Source organism: Lissotriton vulgaris, chromosome 2_1 (assembly GCF_964263255.1).
Source record: "Lissotriton vulgaris chromosome 2_1, aLisVul1.2, whole genome shotgun sequence".
Lineage (NCBI taxonomy): Eukaryota > Metazoa > Chordata > Amphibia > Caudata > Salamandridae > Lissotriton > Lissotriton vulgaris.
The window spans coordinates 509792601-509813471 of record NC_141687.1 but is presented as its reverse complement, the minus strand read 5'-3'; the positions used below and the strand labels follow the sequence as shown (position 1 = coordinate 509813471).

The 20871-nt window shown below is 43.9% G+C and overlaps 1 protein-coding gene across 4 annotated transcripts in view; it reads left to right on the top strand.

Annotated features, from left to right (window-relative positions):
* The window catches only part of ANKRD44 (ankyrin repeat domain 44), a 712165-nt gene that overhangs the window by 684960 nt on the left and 6334 nt on the right, over window positions 1–20871 (top strand). For 3 of the 4 annotated variants that reach the window (XM_086955418.1, XM_086955417.1, XM_086955416.1), the window contains exon 28: window positions 19941–20484. The exons of the other annotated variant lie outside the window; for it this stretch is intronic. In XM_086955418.1, the coding sequence (XP_086811544.1) occupies window positions 19941–20209 (269 nt within the window). In that variant the 3' untranslated portion in view covers window positions 20210–20484. Of the gene's footprint in view, window positions 1–19940; window positions 20485–20871 lie in introns of those variants that run through there. 4 annotated transcript variants of the gene reach the window in all.

The window sequence follows — 20871 nt, the reverse complement described above, 5'->3', positions numbered from 1 at the left end:
AACAGTGCCACATTTGGCACATTAACAACAATAGTGGTATGCACTATGGTAGCAAAACATACACAGCCGGGCATGGAGTGGGCATTGATTGAGAAACTAAAAAACGTTGTGAATGTTTCACAAAGCAACACCGTGGGCATGAGTAGAAGAGGGATTGAATGATGAAAAAGAGTGGAGGCCATAGAATAGGACCTCAGAATCTACAATATTACTATTCATAGCCAGGTGTTACACTTAAGCCGGCAGAAACCATTAACTCAGTTGTTATCAAACGAAATCCCTATTATGCGAACATATAAATCAGACATGAGCTTCATGATTCCCATCCTTTGTATGATGGATGCTCTCAGGCAATATGTAGCATTTGACAAATCTAAGCAAAATTACAATTAGATGTGATCCAGACTACTTATGTGGGTCACAAAGAAGTAAAAATAGCAGAGAAATATGACAGCTGTTAATCAAAATACACATTTGCATTTTGTTCTGGAGTTGCATTGTAGAGTAAACTACAATTACCATGACCCTGATGAACACAAATACAGCTTAATGGTGCAACATATGTAGCATGATTACGTCACCGCAGTTCGTTGTCGAAACAGGGAAGCCTGGCTGCTTTACATACTAGACGGAACAGGCGGCCCCAGTTAGGTAACTTTGCCAAATAGCTCACGACAGAGTAGGAGCTATGTCCTTACAATGTATATGGTATTCAGAATCCCCAATAATACTCTTTAGTTACCCTTTGAAGTTTTCACACATGCATCGTGCATTGTGGGCGCCTTATATTTAAAAGCTAACCAAGGGGGGCATGCCTTGACTGCCGAAGATGGTGGGCATCCTTATTTGTGTTTCCGGCAGCCGATTATAAATCCTCTGTAGTCATAGTTGCTGGCATTTTTCTCGGGCCTCTGAGGTCCATCGCTGTGAGGAGGACAGGAGGAAGCCGTAATACTGTTTGCTGGTTCCCGCTGCTGCAATAGAGTACGTTAAGCTCGTGCAGCCTGAGCAGCAAGGCGCAGGTTTAATGGTGGCTACAACCAGTGCACTGAACTGGACCCAGGTCTCTCGCTGGTGATCGGAGAAGCCGTGGCTCGCCGAGTCTCTCCTTAAGAAGGAGCCCTAACGGGGGCTTGCACGGGAGACCTTGACTGGGCAGCATCGGATCCGGGGCCAGGGCGGGCCGGTATAGGAACCTGCGGCAGCTGAAGCCGGCATTGGACTGGTGGAGGAGTCGTAGGCCCTAGACCTCTGTTTCACCCTGCTAGATACTTTGAACAGGGGCAGCAGCTAGATGTGGGGTGACATGAACAGTGGTCAGGATGAACCAGTGGTGGCTCCCCTTGAGGGCTCACCTACAACATGGTGATCTGCTTCGCTTCTGAGGAGTGGGCCTGCACCGGCCTCGAATCCCCCTTAGAACCCACTGGGGCATGCCCCCAACTTTGGGGCTGCACTAGAAGGAGACACGGCCCTATGGTGTCTGTCACAGCAGGGAACACCCTCCATGTTGAGATAGAGCCCACGTGTAGGCCCGGCCTGTCCTCGACTCTTTGTGGGCCATCAGCAGCTCGAGGTACCAGCACCCTTTTGGGGGGGTGGGGGGGAGGTTCACAGTGTGGGTGGGCTGAGGGCCCGTTTGTGGTAGGTCGTGCATCATTGGTGCACACCAGGCCCCCAGTCTTCCTGCGTGGGGCCTTGAGTGCCTTGCTTTCTCTCTTTTCCTCCCTACTCTCTCTTCCTCCCTACTCTCTCTTCTTGTGCCCTGGACGTACTAACTAGTGCTGTTGGGGACGTGAGCTGCTGAGTGGTTTTCATGCATTGCAGCTCCCCCTCCTCTTTTATAGTGCTGGTTGAACTGACTGATAGATCCTCTGACAAGGGGATGGGGGGATGGGCTCATCTCTTTGCAGTCACAATCAAAGACTGATTGGTTTACAGCGCTGGTTTCGGATGCACAGAAGTCCTCCCGGGAGGGAGGTTTGTCCTGCTGCAGGAAACCCATCTATTGGGATCTAAGTGCCCCTTTCTTGCTCGGTTTGGATTTGATAGGGTGTATTATTCTGGGGTGGGGAGATGGAAGGAGCGCCAAACTTGGCGCCTTAATTCTTAGTGCCTAGTAGATCAACACTGTAGGCGATTCTTGCTAAAGGATGACCAGCATTTGTGAGGTTGAATGATGAGATTTGACCTCCACAATACTTAGCATACAGTCCTGGTCAGACCCCATTTCCTATAGAATGGTAGTAAATAACATATACCTGCTGCCCTACTGGATGATTTGCCCATTGGTGTTTTACCAAGCTGTTGTGGTGCGCCATGTCCTTGCTTCAAAATAAGCCAATGACCTCTTCAGAGATGATGTGGGCTTCAGAACTAATAAAGGCCATCAACCAGCTTTAAAATACTGTTTGGATTAAGTTTCAGCACCAAAAGTGTTCACTGCTGACATTTTCTCCCCTTTTACGCAAAGGATTACAATATTTCACCATAGATATGCTGTATGTGCTGACCTTAGAATTGCAGACGGTTTAGTAGTTGTCAGGGTTCCTTTGGTTTGGAGGCTTCTTAAGGGCACACATCTTCGAAGACCACACAATATACTTGTCTGTGGGATGTTAACCATGTCCTGTCTGTTCTGGCTGATTGTAGTAACCAAAGAGAGTCTGTCCGTTTGATTGGACTATCTTTCCACTCGATAAAGTAGGTAGAAAACAGAAAGTTTTCTTAAAATAACCCACACCCACCAGGGTTTCCCCTCAGTGGCATGCATCATCATAGGGTTCTTCGGATGACCAACGAGTATGTGGGAGCACCTTGATCATATACCATGAAGTATGGGGAGGTATAAGAATGGGATGGTATTATCTAGTGAGAAAAAGATTAAAAATACCTTGCTATGTAGGGAAAATGATTCATTCTTACCTCTAGCTGGTATGGTTAAAATTGGTAATGTTTCTTTTAGATATGTATTAAGCCAAATTTTGCAAGGCAAGGGAGCAGCTTTGAAGAAAGTTTGACTAAAAGCGTCCCTTCCCCCATCTGAGCTCTTGAGGCCAATATTTGGCTTAACACTTAGCTAAAAGAAACATTGCCAGTTGGGTATTGTATGTTTTTTAACTCACTGTGAATACTCGCACAAGAGTCATTTTCCAATTGGAGTGGCAAAAGGAATCTTTAGGTGGTCCTGACGAAAAGCCTTGGGGTAGGGTTTGAAACATGTAGATCTTTGAAATACATGCACATAACCATATGTGTTTCATCTTTTCCCCATATTGACCATACCAGCTAGAGGTAAGAATACATTATTTTCCCTACTTAGCCAGAAATCTGTAATCTTTTTCTCACTAGATAAGACCCTCCTACTCTTATACCTCCCCATACCTCATAGTATATGATCGAAGTGCTCTCACGTACTCGTTGGTTACAACATGCCCCATTCCGCAGCAGTATGGGAAGAACCCTATGATGGAGCATGCCACCGAGGGGAAATCCTGGTGGGTGATGGTTATTTTAAGAAAACATTCAGTTTTCTACCTAATATAACGAGTAGATAGTCCAATCAAACGGACGGGCTCTCTTTGGTTTCTACAGTATGCTTAGGAGGATGAGTCCTCTGTTTTTTCTGACCTCTGCCTCCCCCTTCTTTTGACAAATGTTCTGGCGGATAGATTGGACATGAATCTCTAGGGGGCGTGGCCAAGACAAAGACCCTGAAGATGCATTATCTCTATGCTCTGCGGTTGGGTGCTTCTCCAACACCCACAGAGATGTGTAATGCCTCTCTAAGCAATGTCCTTTTGCTCCAGGACAGGTGCTGTCCTTTAGAGGGACAGAGTGAATTAAATAAATTGTCCAGCAAGGAGAACAAGTTGAAAAAAAATGCTTTGACTGCTCTGCTGTGAATTTTAAGATGGCCACCTTGCTCGACTGGCTGTAAGAGGGAAAACCAGGACAGTGGCAGCTCTCCTTCAGGGCCTTTCGAGGTGGCATTCTTATGGTCCAGCTCACCGGTACCAAAGAGAGTACTTCAGGGGGCCCACTTAGTATTCGACAAAGCGAGTAAGATGGGAGCCCCCTGTTTACGTCGCCATGTACAGCACTGAAACCAATTGGTACCAAGTGAAATAACTTAACCATTGCTGTATTGCAGTAGGAATCTTTCAATATACTAGGGCCCGGAGTCTAAAGCAGGGAGGCTGCAAGGCTAACGGGAACGAGCACTAGACAGCAGAAAATCCTTAATAAGACCTTCTAAATTGGCACTTGCGCAGTTCTACCTGATGGAGACATCCTCCTCAGCGGCCTACTAGGGTGGGAAGAGAGAGGCAGGGATCCCTGGTACACATGGCCCAGCTCTTCTTAGAAGCCAGTGGGAGCTACGTAGAGCAGCTCTGCTGCCTCATGTCACTGTGTGAACTTTTCTCTGTGTTGAATCCTGATGAACAAGGTAGGGAGGCAGAATTATCCGACAGACTTGACAACTAAAGACACGATGAGGACGTGATCCTATTGGTTCCCATCCCAAATCCATAAATCAAACCATGATGAAAGGGGTAGCAATACTATTTTAATTCCGCTTGGAGGGGAAAACATAATATAAAGAGGGGAGTCTAATAGGGTTCAGGGTCACCTTAAATGGTATCACTCAAATCACGTAAAACCCCAAATGAAAATTAACTCATTCTATGCAAACATATTCCCTAAAATATCTCAATTTGCTCTGGGAATTCGGATATTCGGAGGGACTTTGACGCTGTTTTCTAGCCAGCAACTGATAGATCTCCTAATAGACACTCCATAACAACACCCCACATTTCCTTACTCAGGGTATTGAGAATCTCAACCTCATGGACATGTGGCATTAGCAACATGAGGAGGACAAGAAATTTATATTTTTTTCTACTGTACACAAGGCTTATTTTAGAATTGATTTCTGTTTAATAATGCAGTAGCCTGCCACTTGAATTGGACACACCGATATTGAGGTTAAAACACTGTCTGATCATGCTCTCAGGTGACTCCTATTGGACCCCTCTGCCCCAGTGGTGCCTTAGAGGCGGCTTTGGATATTAAATGAGGTAGTCCTAAGAGACCCTAAGTAATAGAACAATATTCTACAAAAAATTATACAGGTGATCTAGATTAAGCTACAATATGGGAAGCCATGAAGGCTGTTATTAATCTCCCACTTCGAATGCCTGGAAACAGGAAAAGCAAGACCTTGAGAGCCAACCTACAGCATATTGGTTTCCTACCCTCGCTTAGAAAGTTGTGTAAGCTTAGAGGTAAACTGGAGCAGATGCTGACAAAATAGGTTGTCAGAAAGCTTCTCTTTCTTAAACAAACCTATTATGAGATAGGGATTAGGCTGATAGGCTTCCGGCAACAAACTGAGAAAACATCACTCAAGAAAGTACATTAGATATTTTAGATGAGGAGAACACATTAACATCCATCCCAGAAATCATAAATGCATTCACCAATTTCGACATTTCTCTCTTTAGGGTACAACAGTTTGACACTCAAAAACAGGATGTCTATCTTCAGACTTTTTCCCCACCGAATTTAAGAGATGATTTGATGGACCTTATGGAACCAATTTCAGAAATATGCCCAGCCAAAAGGCCCCACAGCTGGATGGTTTCACGCCCTCATTTTAAAAACGCTTGTACCATGACCTTAGCTAGCGCTCTGTGAATGGTGTCTGAGTCTATGATCAAGTCCAGAATCGGCATTGCTTCTCAAACCTAAGAAAGACCCTCCAGGCATGTGCCTCGTATCTCCCGATTATCTTGCTCAATTGGGATGTCAAATTTGATGATGAGGCTCTAAGACGTCTGGCCTACACTGATCAGCCCAGCAGGTGGATTTTATTCGGAATAGGCAAGCTGGGGACAATATAAGGCAAGTCGTAGCCTTGATGGACGTGGCCAAGCGCCGCTCCCAACCAATGGTCCTCCTATTGGTAGATGCAGAAAAGACTTTAAATAGGGTTGAGTGGGCTTACCTCCACAACATGAGTGGAAAACCTCAGTTAGGATTGTTTTTTGAATATTTTCCTTGGAGCCAACAAACAACGTACCTCAACAAAGATTAAAATTAACAGGCAGTACTCGGCCAATATAACGATAAGGAGCAGACAGGGCTTCCCCCTCTCCACTTTGATGTTTGCGTTCGCAATTGAACTTTTGGTTCATTGTATCACTAAGAACTCAGCCATTTAGGGGGGTTAAGGGTGGGAATATGGAGCATTGACTGGCATTATTCGCCGATGATGTTCTTTGCTTTCTAACATCTCCTGAAACTTCATTATCAGCATTACAGGAGGAGTTAATCATGTTTGTAGAAGTGTCTGGGTACAGGGTTAACTATGCTAAATCAATGGGGCTGAAAGTCGCAGACTCCCTCAATGTCACACATGGTCCAATCTTACAGGCAGATTATGCCTAAGCCATAAATGATAGTCTATATTTGGGGAATCGGCTTTCATCCTCAACAAAATCATTATATGACTGCAGCGTCCCTTCTTTCCTTCACACACTTTATAAGGATTTGTGCAGATGGGGAAGGCTGGAGATTTCGTGACTGGGTAGGATAACCAGTGTAAAGATGAACTTCTTGCCCAGGCTGTTATAGTTGGCTCAAACACTCCCATTGCAGTTCCCAAAGATGACACTGTCACAAAATCAAGCACAAATATTACATTTTGTGTGGTGCGGTAGAGCACCAAGAGTATCAAATACAACTCTATATCGGGCTGCGTCTGAGGGAGGCTTGGGTCTTCGAGACATTAAAGCTTCGCTCCAAGACGTTCAGATCCATCTGGCTCTAGAGTCGAACTTTTACCCTGAGAATAAGCCTTGGAAGTTAGGTGGAGAAGGCCTGTGCTAAGGTTCCCAGGCAACATTTCATCTGACTTCCCCAAAAAGAAAGACACATGGCCACTGCCATGCTCCAACCACCATCCCCTTTACTGACTATTGGAAGTAAATAACGTGCAAAAAGCTGCTTCTGTTCTACATCGCATCTGACACCTCTGCTTTGTAATCGTGAGTTACCCCCATGCACGACTGACTTAAGGTTCTGGTCCTGGAACCATTCTCAATCACCGCTTTTAAGGGATTTTTGGGGGACAAACTCCACTTAGTGAGAGAAAAGATCAGTCAGCACCTGGGGCTGGAGGCAAGATATAAATACCGACTCTATACAGCCCCTAATTTGGTCAGAAATAGGAATATTCATCCCATAGCTGGGAGAAAGTGCACACACATAGAAACCCTATTAATGGGCAATGTATGATTTTAAGGCATCACTTGGCTCTATAGATATAGTTAGGGCTACACTACAAACCAAACACAAGTATGAGCTAAGCTGGGAAAGGGATCTCAACATCGAAATAACGAGTGACATCTGGGCCACAATGTGGGTGAGAGCAGCTAAACCTTTCATCTGCAGCTAGCATAAAGAAAAAGCTTGCGAATGACTCACCACATGGTACCTGCACCGAGTCAGACTCAAAGCATTTTTTGGAAGCACAGATCACTGCTGGAAGGGTTGCGGAGAAAAAGGAACTCTACTACCTATTTTGTAGTCATGTGCTCATATCCAAACCTATAGGGAGACATATCTCACATCAGACCACTATACTGGAATCTCTTTGCTGCTCAATCCCACAATGATTCTATTAGCGAACACTGGAAACAGCGACATATCCTTTGACCACCCCAATGAGGAAATTGGTTGCACTTTTTGTTTTAGCTGCACGTCTTGCTCTAGCCCAAATGTGGAAGAGACCGACAAACCCCTCAGTAGAACAGTGGTGGGGTACGATTTAGGCCATATACGCGTGGAAAAACTATCAGCAATTGTTTATGCCTGGGTATACACATTTGAAAAGATTGCTTACCCATATGAAGAGTCCAGGTGCTTGGGGGTGATCAAGCCATGATGTCCAACATATTACATCGATCACACATATCCAAGATGTCTCCTTGCGGCGAGAGATGCAAAGCCGCCATACTCCAGGGATACGGGGCAAGGGTGGAAGGGGGAGATGGTCTGGCGGCTCCCAAGGGATGGGGCTGTTGTTGGACATTGTAGAGCAGCCATTAGTATATCGTTGGATTTGTGTAATGGTCTTGGTCACACGCTCTTTCAGACCTTTACTTCAGACTATTAGAAAGTACATGCTTTGAAAGTTGTTACACTGATTCCAACGTAACACCAGCCTCTATGCCTCAGAGTGAAAATGTAGATTCCCCTATCCATGGGCAGGAAACCATGATTTTAGTAAAGTTACAGAGTCGAGTTTGCCAGCCCCTCTCTTCTCCCTCCCTCTCTTCTCCCTCCCTGTTATAGTTTATTTTGTTCATTTCCTTCTCACATGATTCAGGTTAATACTTTGGACAGGCTATGCCTATTTGCATCTGTGGATCTGAGATGCTGGCAGGTAATCCAATGTCCTGTCCCTCCTGTTTGCCTCACAGCCTTAGGAAGGAAGGAGTCTGATCCGCGCCAGCTCATACGCGCTGTGGCGTCTACTTTGGAACATCACTGAGTTTGTGGGCTAAGCTTTTGACAGAGTTGAGTGGCAATCCAAAATGTGCATTATACCCTTAAGAGCAAAATGTACATTGGGTTACCGAGGGATTTAAACAAATCTTTCTCTCACCTATTATGACTTAAAGACGAATACCATTAAAAACATACAAGTTTAAAGCTGCTTTCTTTGTACAATTATGTCTTCCAAAGGCCAAATGTATCTTGTCATGCTCTTGTACATTGAGATAAGGTTTTGTTGAATAACAACCCTAGACTCGTTCAGTAAGTCGTTTTGAAGTTTAACCAACCTCCTTCCAATGAGCTCTTCAAATTCATTGCTATCTTGAAGCAAAATGTGTTTGCATTTCAGTGTAGTAAGGATTCTTGGACTACGCCTGTCTGTGATAATGGAGCTAATTTCAAGGCGGCTGGCGCTTTGTGATGCCCTGCTTTACAAGGCTGCAGTGTGTTTCTGGTGGGAGGAATCCAGCTCATTCCAAACAGTTCAGAGACTTTGACGGTTGCCTTTGTCACTGACCTGGATCGACGCCTGCCATGGGTCACCTGTGCTTTCGTCTATGTTCATCTGAAGGTCATGAGCGGTGCCAGGTCTGACGGGACACTCCTCAGCAGTGGTCCTGCTGGGATCCCTGTACATTCCTTCTTGTCACTAAAAACCTGTAGGGGAAAGAGGGCAGAGAACACGCGCTCCCTGCAGCGCATGCAGACTTGTCGCGCCTCTTCCCTGATGGCCTTAACATGATTTGCTTCTCACCAATCTCTTGTAGATAAAGAAGCTTGGGCAGGTTCATAAAGCCCCTGAGGGCTTTGGCGAGAGGCCACACAAAAAGAATATTCCATATACAAGAACAATGACAAGGGAATGATGCTTGCCTGTGCTTTAGTAGGAGAACTTGGCAGTGGCAGCATGCTCACTCCTCAGGGTTGAAGGTGGTGCGTTCTTACTGCTTTTGAAGTAGGAATAGTTTTATACCAGATGTTTCCTTTCATTATAAATCCTGACAAGCGCAAGCTGTCTCAAATCCTATTGATATTAGGTTCCCATTTCAGGGCACACTACTATCCTTTTATCATTAATTCAAGCTCACTGTTCACCCAGTTTATGCTTCGCCATAGCAGCATTTCTTAAGATTTAGAGGCTCCACATTTATCCTTACTTGGATTAATGTTTAACCAGGAGTCTGTCCAAGTAAGAAGCTTTCACCCCTCACCTACTGACTGTTACCTATGTGTGTCAAGGTGTTACTAATACATAACCTGCTGGTGCAACCCACAAGCTGGCCAGGACCTCCCACCGGAGAGTGAAACTGGCTCAGAGGTGTTGCTGTCTAGTGCTGATACCCAGCAAAAGAGAGTGTCTACACGCCACCCGTGTGTACTTAAGGCAAGAGGGCCTTGTCACCTTCCCTAGACTGGTCTTCAGCTCAAACCAGGACTCTAGACATCAGGGCAGAGCTCTTCCACCTCTAGCCCAGGCAGTCAGGAATTCATCCTTATAATCTGTCGCAAAGTTTTTCCGCACATCTCTGCATTTTTATAGTGGAGTTCCTAAGCTGTTGGATGTTTAACTCATGCACTTTTAACAGTCTTTCTAAGCTAGTCTACGCCCCAGTGACATAAATGAGGCATTGCTAAATGTTGATTGATTTTGTTTTGGTCATCCCTAATTTATGATGATATGCTGCCTGTCAGCTCTAGGATAGCAACTTCAAAGGTCACAGTCGGGGAGTTCCCCGCTAGCCCTCATTAACACATGGATGAGTCATAAAAACTTGGCACGTATTAATAGTGTTGGCGATAATCCCTGTTTATTTTTCTAAATTTTTTATTCAGTAATTTCAGTGCCCTGATTAAATGGAGTTAATTGTTCCCCAATTAGAGATTGTCACAGCTTAGACGTGGTTGGGGGCAACTTGTGTTACTGTTACACTTTTCAACAGAAATATTCAGGCACAATAGCTCATAAAGGGTAATTTTAGAAGAAAAAAAAACGTTATTGTACTGCCGGTACAAAAGTCTTTATATTTTAGGAGTGAGGTAATTCTAACGATCATTTCAATATTTGCTCTCTCAGTGGCTGGAACCGCAATAGGCACTGTGTTTAGACTTAGCCCTCCGAGGCAACAGCCAAGGTTATGTCAGGGTTTGGTACTGAGTGGCAAAGCGACTGCCTGGTTGATGCTGACGAAGAGCTCACTCAGCCCAGCTCCTCTGGAAGTGTATTGATTTTAGGCGGCTATTCAATCGTTTTTCGTTTGAGCAGGCTGTCTCTGGTCAAAAATACCCAGTATATCTCGCTCTTCTTCCTCTCAATTCCTTTTTTAGGTTATTTTCCTTAATCTGTGATTCTCCGCTGGTTTGTTATTAGTAGTAGTAGTAGTAGTAAAGGTATGAGTATATTATTACTGCCCTGTATTATTATTTTTATTATTATTCAACCTACAATGCAAAATGTATTCATATTATCGATTAGCCTTTTATTTATGAATTGCTAGCGTTGCCGAACCTCGATAACAAAAACCAAGGAGGGGTCAGTGAGCAGACCACTTGAGGCTGCAGCAATTCCCGGGATGCCTTTATGCATCATCCCCCCTGCATAGGAAGGTCAAGCCTAGAATTCTTTGGAGGAGTCCAATGTTCGAATCTCTCTGAATTCCTGATCTGTCAGCCCCTGCTGAGAGCTTCCGTCCTCTGGCTTACCAGCCACTTCATCATCCTTACCACAGCCTTTCCTACCCTCATGGCATGGTGCGCCTTGGGACTAATCGAAGCACGGGTAGCATCAACACTGTGGCGCATGTGTGTGTGGATGGGCAGAGCACACACCAGGGCAGCACAGAAGTGAATTACAGAGAAGACACTTGAAGGTCTAGGACAGCGGGGAGCCTTTTGGAGACTTCGGAGAGTTTACAATTAGTAGTAATAATAGCAATGATAACCTCAGTTTTGCTGTTTAAGTTCCGCAAATCCTACTGAGCTTAATGATGCTCGATATATGAACCTGAGTAAGATAATAGGCTGATTTGGTCTTGCTGGAATTAGGACTTTTGAGATGTAAGTCATGTAGCTGCAAGCAGTTAACTCGCTTTGCCCCTTTACCAGAATATCCAGGGAAGGGGACCGGATCTGTCCTTGAGCCGTCCATGGTGCCATTACTGCTCTCTGGATTAAGACAAATCAACACTGTTTCAGGAGAGGCAACCAGTGGCCTTATTCACTCTCATTAAGGCTAGCTTTACGCCATCCATCTATCCAAAGGCCACCTTTTCTTTTTAGGTATATGATCAAGCGGGTTGTGACAAAGAAAAATAAGATGAAAACCCAAAACTGGAATTGAGTACTTTGTGCTAGGCCTTCTATTTTATAATTCCCCACAGGTGTCATGCTGTACAAAGGAGGAGTAGGGATAAGCTGCATACGAAATTTAGTAGCTAATCAAGTATCCGATATGTATGCAAAGATCCAAAATCAACATTGCATCCCTAGTCATTTGAATGAAACCTTGCCAAAAATTAATTTGCTCCTGGCCAATCATCATCTCATCGGTCCTGACCTTCCCTAAAATGACCATTTTACACCACCCCAACTCAAGACTCTAACTGGTAGAAGCAAAATCCCTGGATCCATCATAGCATATACCCATTCTTATAAAGACTTCTAACCGCAGATTTCTCACCTTAGAATATTCTCCAGGCATCAGACTGGATCCAGAAAAGCTTTTAAGTGCTACCCCTGCGCGGTGGGTCGTGGCGCCTATGGCTCCTCACCCACATAATTTGCATCGGATGTGACATACAAGAGGCCTTTATAGGCACCAGCCATGCACACTGACATCAGTTCCTTTCTTTCAGCGCCTATTGATGCAGATCCTGAGCTCACCTGATCTCTCTCAGACATCTTTTTTTTCCAGAGTTTCGATGTGTTTTTTGCAAATTCTACATAGTGTACAAGGCACATGTTTTCCAACAGGTCGACCGGGTTTAATCCTTATGGAGAATGTCAGAGGCAAATATCTGCCATTGATCCCCACTTGGTCTGTGTGTGGTGCTTAGGGTCATCTCACGAATCCGCGACCTGTGATGAGTGCAACTGAATGCATCCAAAGGTCATCTGGGAGTAGGAGGCAAAACATTTAATTGCCCAACACCACAAGGCTCCTCGTCTGTCAAAGTTGCAGGGACTGGGCCATTCTCGATCTCAATCCCGGGACCAGTCCCCAGAGGACTCGTTATCTAGGTCTTCAGGTAAGTCATATAAAACAAAAATGTCGGAACAGGGTTCTTCCCCATTGCACCATTCCAGGTGCCACAACAGGTCGCCACATCTCCAGGAGCGGCTCCCAAAGTCATTCGGCAGAGCAGCTCCCTGATTCTGCCATGCGCCAGCTGGCATTTCCCAGGCCCATTGACATCCTGCTCAAATTCAGGAGTTCCAGGAGGCTATGATGTGCCTGTTTGCACAATCAACCCACTCTGGAGTCCCTTCAAGCCTTATGGGATCGAGAGGTTTCCCAACTTGGACACCGCAGCAAGACCTCCCTCAGCACCAGTTGTGTCCGCTGGGTCCACCCCGGATACTGTTACTGTTCCCACAGTGGGCTAGGCCTGCCATATGCCTATGCCAACTTCAGCAGTGCTAGATGTCCCAACCATAGTTCTATTCAATGCCTATACAGCACTGCACCATACTCATCCGAGGTCCAGCATGACGCTTGCTCCTCACACTCATACTTCTGAAACTCACTCTGCGTCGCTGCCTAAGAGCAAGGAACAGTTTATGCATGACATTATTGGTAGAGATTTAGATAATGACACTTATGAAGTCAGAGATTACTACGATCTGGAATATCATGAAGGCAACTGGTATGACAAGCTTCAGGAGCTGAGTGGTTTAGATGCCTCCCCTGCCTCAGTCTTGTTTATTCCACTGCACCTGGCCACCACCGAAACTGCTTTATTTGCTATGCTGGTCTGTAGAGCCACTGGCAGTCTTGTCCTCTACCTTCCTAAGCAAGTCCTCTTTTAGCCAAAGAAGCCATAGAGATGATGCAGACACCAGAATAAGATCGTGGCTGTTATTCCCCCAACTTCCTGGTGCCAAAAAAAGGACAGAGGGCTCTGTTGTATTCTAGATCTTCGCACTCTCAACACCTTACTGAGAAAGGACACATTCTAGATGTACACCTTGCCTCCGGTCTTGTCTTCCCTCAATCCCAAAAATGAAACTGGATGCTGGCATTGGACCTGCGGGTCGCTTATTTTCATATTCCCATTCTTCAGGCCCACAGGTGATACCTGTGGTTCATGGTGGACCAGGAGAATTTCCAGTTCACTGTGCTCCCATTTGCCTTACCAGCATACCTTGGTTAGTAACAAAAGTGATGCCGATTATTGCAGCTTATCTGCACAGGCTGCAGATCCCAGCCTTCGTACCTCGATGACTGGCTGTTGAATTTGGGCTACCCCCAGGCAGTTACCACCCACCCACCTCTAGACTACGGTGAACCTCATCACATCACTGGGAAACATTGTAAATGTGCCAAAGTCACGCCTGACTCCTTCACAGATACTCACTTCCATTGGAGACATTCTGGACATGGTGTGGTTTCTCACCTATCCCCCAGAGCCCAGCACATTCTGGAAATGAACCTGTTGTTTTGGCCTTGGTCCTTGGTCTCAGTGAGATTGAGTGTGAGGTTGCTGGGTCTGATGGCCTCCTGCATCCTGCTGGTCAAGTTCACTAGGTAGTATATGTAGGCTTTGTAGTCCCAGCGGCAGAAACATCAAGGAAACCTCCCTGCATAATTCCAGATTTTAGACGAGACTGCACAATACTTGCAGTGGTGGCTTAGGGACCTCTTTTTTTGATCAGTGGCATGCTGTTCTCCCTACCCTGCCTAGAGCCAACAGTGGTAACTGATACATCTCTACTGGGCTTGGGTGGCCACTCAGGGGAAGTGCAGCTCCGAGGCCCCTGATTTCCTGCAGAGGCTCTGCTCTCTATCAACCTATTGGAGTTACAAGCCATCGGCTTGCTGTTGAAAGCCCTTCTGTCCTCTAGGAAGGCTGTATCAGGTGTTCGCAGACAACACGACACGAAGCAGGGTAAATGAGTTTTTAGATCTTGTGACAGGAGTCCTGTGGGACATGGCTGGAGAGCCAAGGGATTTTTCTGGTGGCACAGCACCTGGCAGGATCATTGAATGCCACAGAGGGCAAACTCAGCCATCGATGCCTAGCAGATCACAAATGGTGGTTACATCCTGATGTGGGGCATGAATGGAGACACCCTTGGCTCAGTATGTTCACCACTGCGTGAACGTGCAATGTCAGCACTTCAGCGCAATGGGTTTCTAAAGTGGGTCTCACTCTAAGACGCATCCTGCATAGAATGGAGCCCAGGAACTGTGTGCCTTTCCAGCTATACGACTGTATCCCGGAGTTCTGAAGATCAGGACCTTCAGGGCCCAAGTCCAGGGTCATCTTAACGAATTTGGGGGCCCTGGGTCAAACATAGTTTGGGGTCCCTGTTCAGGACAGCTTTGATTTAATACCCAATTTCAGCTCTTTCATGCCCTCTTTGCTGAGGTCGCTGAGGTCGCACAGGCTCACTCGTCCAAATTCTAAATGTGTTTACATCTAATATTTGGGGATAGTGACGTGTTTTCAATATTGTAACATAGCAGCATATCACTAATATTACTGCAAATAATCTCTGTGATACCCTCTCATTTGTGAGATCCTGTTTTTATCTAATATAAACTTTTTTTTATGGATGCTGCATGCAACATAAATGCAAAATTTATCTGCAAAATGTCTGTAAAAGAATCTCATACATCGCCCACATTAAAAATAAATTAAAGGAAAACGGTATTTAAAACAAACTGTTTAAGAATTATTCAAGGTCGTCTGGGCAAGACTCTGCAGGACAGATCTTGATCTATCAAGGGCCCCCCAGAAAGCCAGAGCCCACTTTTTCAACGCCTTAAAATGTCTCCTCCCAAGTCATCCTAATGGCTCTGGGATTGGCCAGGAGAGTTTGGTATCCCGAACTCCTGAGCATATCATCCAATCAGGCTGCCCCTTCAAGAGGATCTCCTATTAAAGCAGCATGGCAGGGTTCTGCACCCGGGCCTGCAGTCCCTCCACCTCCATGCTTGGAGATTGAGCGGAGGCAGTTGAGCACTTTTGAGCTGCCTCTCAAGGTCATAGATATTATTTTGGCAGCCAGGCGTCTCTCTACTAAGTCTGTCTATACTATAAAGCACACAGAGAGGCAACATAATATATTACAAAAATGCACAAATGCACAATAGGTGACTCAATCCAGACTCTTCAATAATGTGAGATATGTTCCATTTAATGGATTCTTGCATCATTCTTGGCGTAAGATGATTAAACAAAGCAGCAAAAAATGCAGCCAACGCGTTTCGCCCCAATGGGGCTTCCTCAGGGCAGTTATTAGAATCCTCCAATCTTATGGTGATCACTAGCGTAACTGGATCACTATATTTTATACTTAACACCAATATATAGTCTCTCTTCCGAAACCAGTAGTAATCACAAAAAGTCCTCAGTTTCTCCCACACTTTCAATTAGTAGTCCACAATTGCTTTAAAAACATCTAATCCCCAGACTGTATATCGTAATCCAAATTCAATTATCTTGTGTTCATTTTGATAGGCGAATCTCCATGTATTGAAAATGACTTCACTTCTAAGCTCACCGCCAGCCTTTGAAAATTCAACGGGCTGTCTATGCCTGTTTTTGGGACGTGTTTGTGGCTCGGTGCGTGACCAAACAGGTCAACACACTTCATAAAAAGTTGTCTGAGGTTTTGTTGTTGTATTGTCTTTGGCGTGGCAAGGTCTTGCTTTGGGCACAATCAAAGGTTATCTGTCAACTGTTTCTGCTTTCTTACGATTGATAGGTCAGCCTTCCAGGTTTCAGTCTCTAGTAGTCATGCATGTTCTGGAAGGGCTTCAACATTTGTTCCCCCCTCGCGATTTGTTATGCCCCAGCGGAACTTGAATTTGACCTAACTGCAGATGCCTCCCCAACTCGCCCATCCTCCCCATTCTGTGAACTGCCCCTTTCACATAAAAAGATCCCACTTTAGGTATTTGCACACTGGTCAAAACCAATTGGATTTAGTGACTCCACGTCTATGGGGCAGTTCACAGAATGGGGAGGATGGACGAGTTGGCGAGAAAGCAGTTGATGTCAGTGGGAATGGGTGCCACCTATACAGGCCTGCGCACGTCACATATGATGCGGATGGCATCAGTTCAGAGCTGTAGGCACCACCTCCCTTTATGCAGGGGTACTGGTTCAAAGTTTTTCGGATCTAGGTTGATGCCTGAGAATAGTCTAAGGTGAGCAATCTGAGGTTAAAGTCTCTGCCAGAAAAGGAATTACTGAAGGTAAGTAACTTGTTTGCCAGCATTGCAAGTCTATTGTACTTCTCCCATTACATCTCTCCTAAAAAAAGAAATGCAGGCCAACCTGACTGGCATGACTCATTATAGGACTGTGTAACCTGCCCTTCATGACAAAACTGTTGAAGTAGATTTGTGAGATAGCTGCAACAATTTGTTGGGGGAACAACCTCTTAGACCTAGTCCAAATGAGCTTTTCCCCGGAATGAGGGATCAATCAGTCATCAAAGCAATCCTATATTCTCAGAGACTGAAGGTATAAGGCAACTGTGTGTGTCACGCATCCCACTGAATTTGTCAGGGACAGTGTTGTTTATGCCTCTTTTCTGGATAGATCCAGATTTTGCTTCTACAAGCAGCACACTGAACGACATAAGATCCTTTATGAGGAGTCAGGCACAGGTGATGGTATTGCCCTCCTAACAATCCACTCCTCATTTATGGAATTGCTGGGTGTCTGAGGCTCAGCCATCTCCACCCTTTTTAAACATGTTTTAAGCTCTACTAATGAATCAGATTCATTGGCTGAGAATCATTTTATCAACTATGCTGTCAATATTCAGCTTAGTTTTTAAATCTTGCCCAATTCTCCCAATGGACTAAAGAAACGTAGTCTTACCTTCTTTCACTAAAAACGGTTGATCACTTCTGTTCTAAAGATCAATCACTGAAAGCATGGTTGTTCTTGGCTATTCTGCACTGTTACTAACAAATATTTGAGCACTAAAGTTGATTGCAACTCTGATATAAGTAATCAAGGCAAAACATTTTCTGTCTTCTAACTCACATTGGCTCCACAGACTACCAATGTCACCATCAGTTCATGCCCGGACAAATATTAAAATTCTTGTGCTTTTGTCCTCAAGACTGATACATTATCATCTTAGTTATCTCACAACAAGATTGCACCTACAGTGCTCATCTAGGCATTCAACAACACTTAATGCAAAATTTGCAACATTTGAATTCGGAGGCCTGCTGAAAACGGTCGCACTTAAGAATCAGCTAACAAGTTTCCCAACCTTCTGAGTGCTCAGCTTACTACTGGTACAAGAGAGGTTTAAATCACTCAATGTTGTATATCAAGAAAAGCTCATTGTTGTCCCAGCCTTCTTCTACATGAGTCTCTTTACACTACAAAATAAGGGCTCCACAGTCGTCTTTCCTCTAAAACTGAATGGTGCTAAAAGTGCCAAGATGTCTTAGTCTTAGCAGCCCAGCTCATAAAAAGTTGTTGTGATCATCTCTCCCTACTTGAAATAATGTATGTTGTATGGATGATCTGGTCTTTTAGTGCCTAGAGAATACATCAGTGATAAATGTGTGCACTCTATATATTGTGTCATAACATATGAGGAACACATATTGTTTCTCAGCTATCTCACTGTTGATATATGAACTTCAAGATGTACTTTAAGGTTTTCCTGTTCAGCCTAACATTGGTCTCATAGTCTTCAAAAAGGGTCAGGTTTACATGATCTTATATTTAGAAAGAGAATGCATTTTATTCTCAAAATAACAAAAAATGGATTCCTGTAGGTTTTCCCCTATCTTTTGATTACGTCTCGAACTGTTTTACAATTCTCAAAACTATCCAGGAGCACTCATGGGAAGTTGGGACTATTGCCATTTTCCAATTATCAATTAGAGGTGTGTTCCCAGATTCCTCTCACTCAGGAAGGAGCGAATCTCCAACTGTTTCTGAGGAGGATTGGCCCAAGAAAAATATTGTAAATATTCACAACCGTGTGAGTATGCACATACTTTCCAGGGTACCCTACACTTGAATGCCCACTCCTGGCCTATTGGAGCATATTTATTTTTAGGTACCTTTGTGCCCTCTGCACCTTCATATTCCTGGGTACTTGCTCTGTGATAAATGGTTCCTAGGTGTGCAACTGGTTAAGTATGGAGAATCAAACAATTTTCATTCGGCCAGAATTTGGCCATAAAATACATAAACATACATAAATGCATAATGACATCCATATAAAATTCAATAGTAAAACATCACTTCTTAAAATCCCATGGAGACTATAAATAACAGATAATAAAATACAGACATAAAATTACGCCAACGCAGGGCACATTTTAAGAATCCTCCCACTGTACAACAAACTGCTGGCTCAGACAACATATGAAGAAAGTAAAAAGCCAGTCTATATTGCTGTATCCCACAAGCTTTAAGAATAGGAGATCTGTTGAGAGAAAGCAATGAAGAGTCACAAGTAAGCTGAGAGGTTATTTTCGGAATTGAAGACAGAATCACAACGAAAAAGAAATCTGTAGTTTAGGCCTACTGAATAAGATTTACTGCTTTGCCAACTTTAATTATATGAAATAATGTAATGTCCTCCCCATCCTTGCAGTGGGATAGCACTCTATTTAAAATTTCAATAACTTAGTACTTCATTTTCATTTTTGTTTAGGATCGCATATGGTGGATGCGAACCCCTAAAAACTTGCAAAATGGATAGTTGTAAAGCCAAGGAAACTTTGCGATCAAATTAATATAGCAGTTCAACCTCAAAGACAAGTCATTGTTCTTAAAATGAGATTTATTTTTTTAAAGTAACCAAGATATGCATGGGTGCCCCACCTGCTTGTATTTATGTAAATGTGTGATACATTATTTTATTCTAATTGTGATGTATGTGTATACATTGATTTTGTGAGTTTGTACGCTGCCTAAAATGTCCCAAGACTGCTTATATGTGAACATGTTGCTTGGCCTTTTTCATATACATTTTTTCCTTCCTTGCATCCTTTCACTACCCCTAGCATGCCTTCTTTAAAATGAATAATTTCTACCTAACATAAATGTCAGCAATATACATCTCTTCCATGTTCAGCCCTGCAGAGATGTATTAGTAAAATGCTTGTATCCCCTTACAGTTCCTTTCGTACTAACCGTTGCTTTGTCTGCATTTGTGCTCAGGTCACACACCGGCCCTGGCTTGCGCTCCTAACAAAGACGTGGCAGACTGCTTGGCACTCATTTTGGCTACTATGATGCCTTTTTCTCCTTCCAGCACAATGACATCTTTCAACTTTGTTTGTTTTAAAAAAGACAATTTAAGTAGAACATCAATCTATCTTGACCCCAATAGTGGGAGCAGTATAAATTCATGCAGCAAACCCCTAAGCAACAATGTAGGACCAGAGGATGGATATAATGAAAATGATTCAGACTCTGAAACCTTTTGAGTACTGGACTACACACTTTGCAAACATTATTGTCCTCCCATACACCCACATTGCCAGATCATGGAATTAAATGGATTTGCAAGAATTGGATCCATTGAGATATGCAGGATTTTCTTTGGATTGGATACATGATCTCCTCATTCACCTCTTTTCCATAATTTTTAATGTGGGCCTTTGTAAATTTTCAGAATCTTTTATGTCATATGTCTACCTCCTGTTTCAAAAGGAACTAAGAATTAGAGAAAGAAAGGAAAATAAAGTTATTTTTTTAAGCATGACTTGTTGTAAAGGAATAAATGTACATTGTTTTCTTGGTGTATCATACATCCTATATAATGAAAAATTGTTGAACATAGGTCCAAAGCATAAACCCAGGAAATCATTGGATGTGCAGGTTGTGTACAAAACAGAAAAAAGGAGCATGGGGAATGCAAACTGCTTGCTAATGGCAGTGACGTATTTGATTTTAGGTGACCTGGCAATAATAGAGTCTCCTTAGCACAAGAATTGACCACAGCTACTGTAGCATATAATGTGGACTCTGACACCAAATGTAACAAAATATTTTTAATAACTTTCTATTAACTTAATTGTGACCAATTTTCTCAAGGAAAAGATTTGCATAATTATGTCAACCTAACCTCTTTCTTTAAAATATTGAG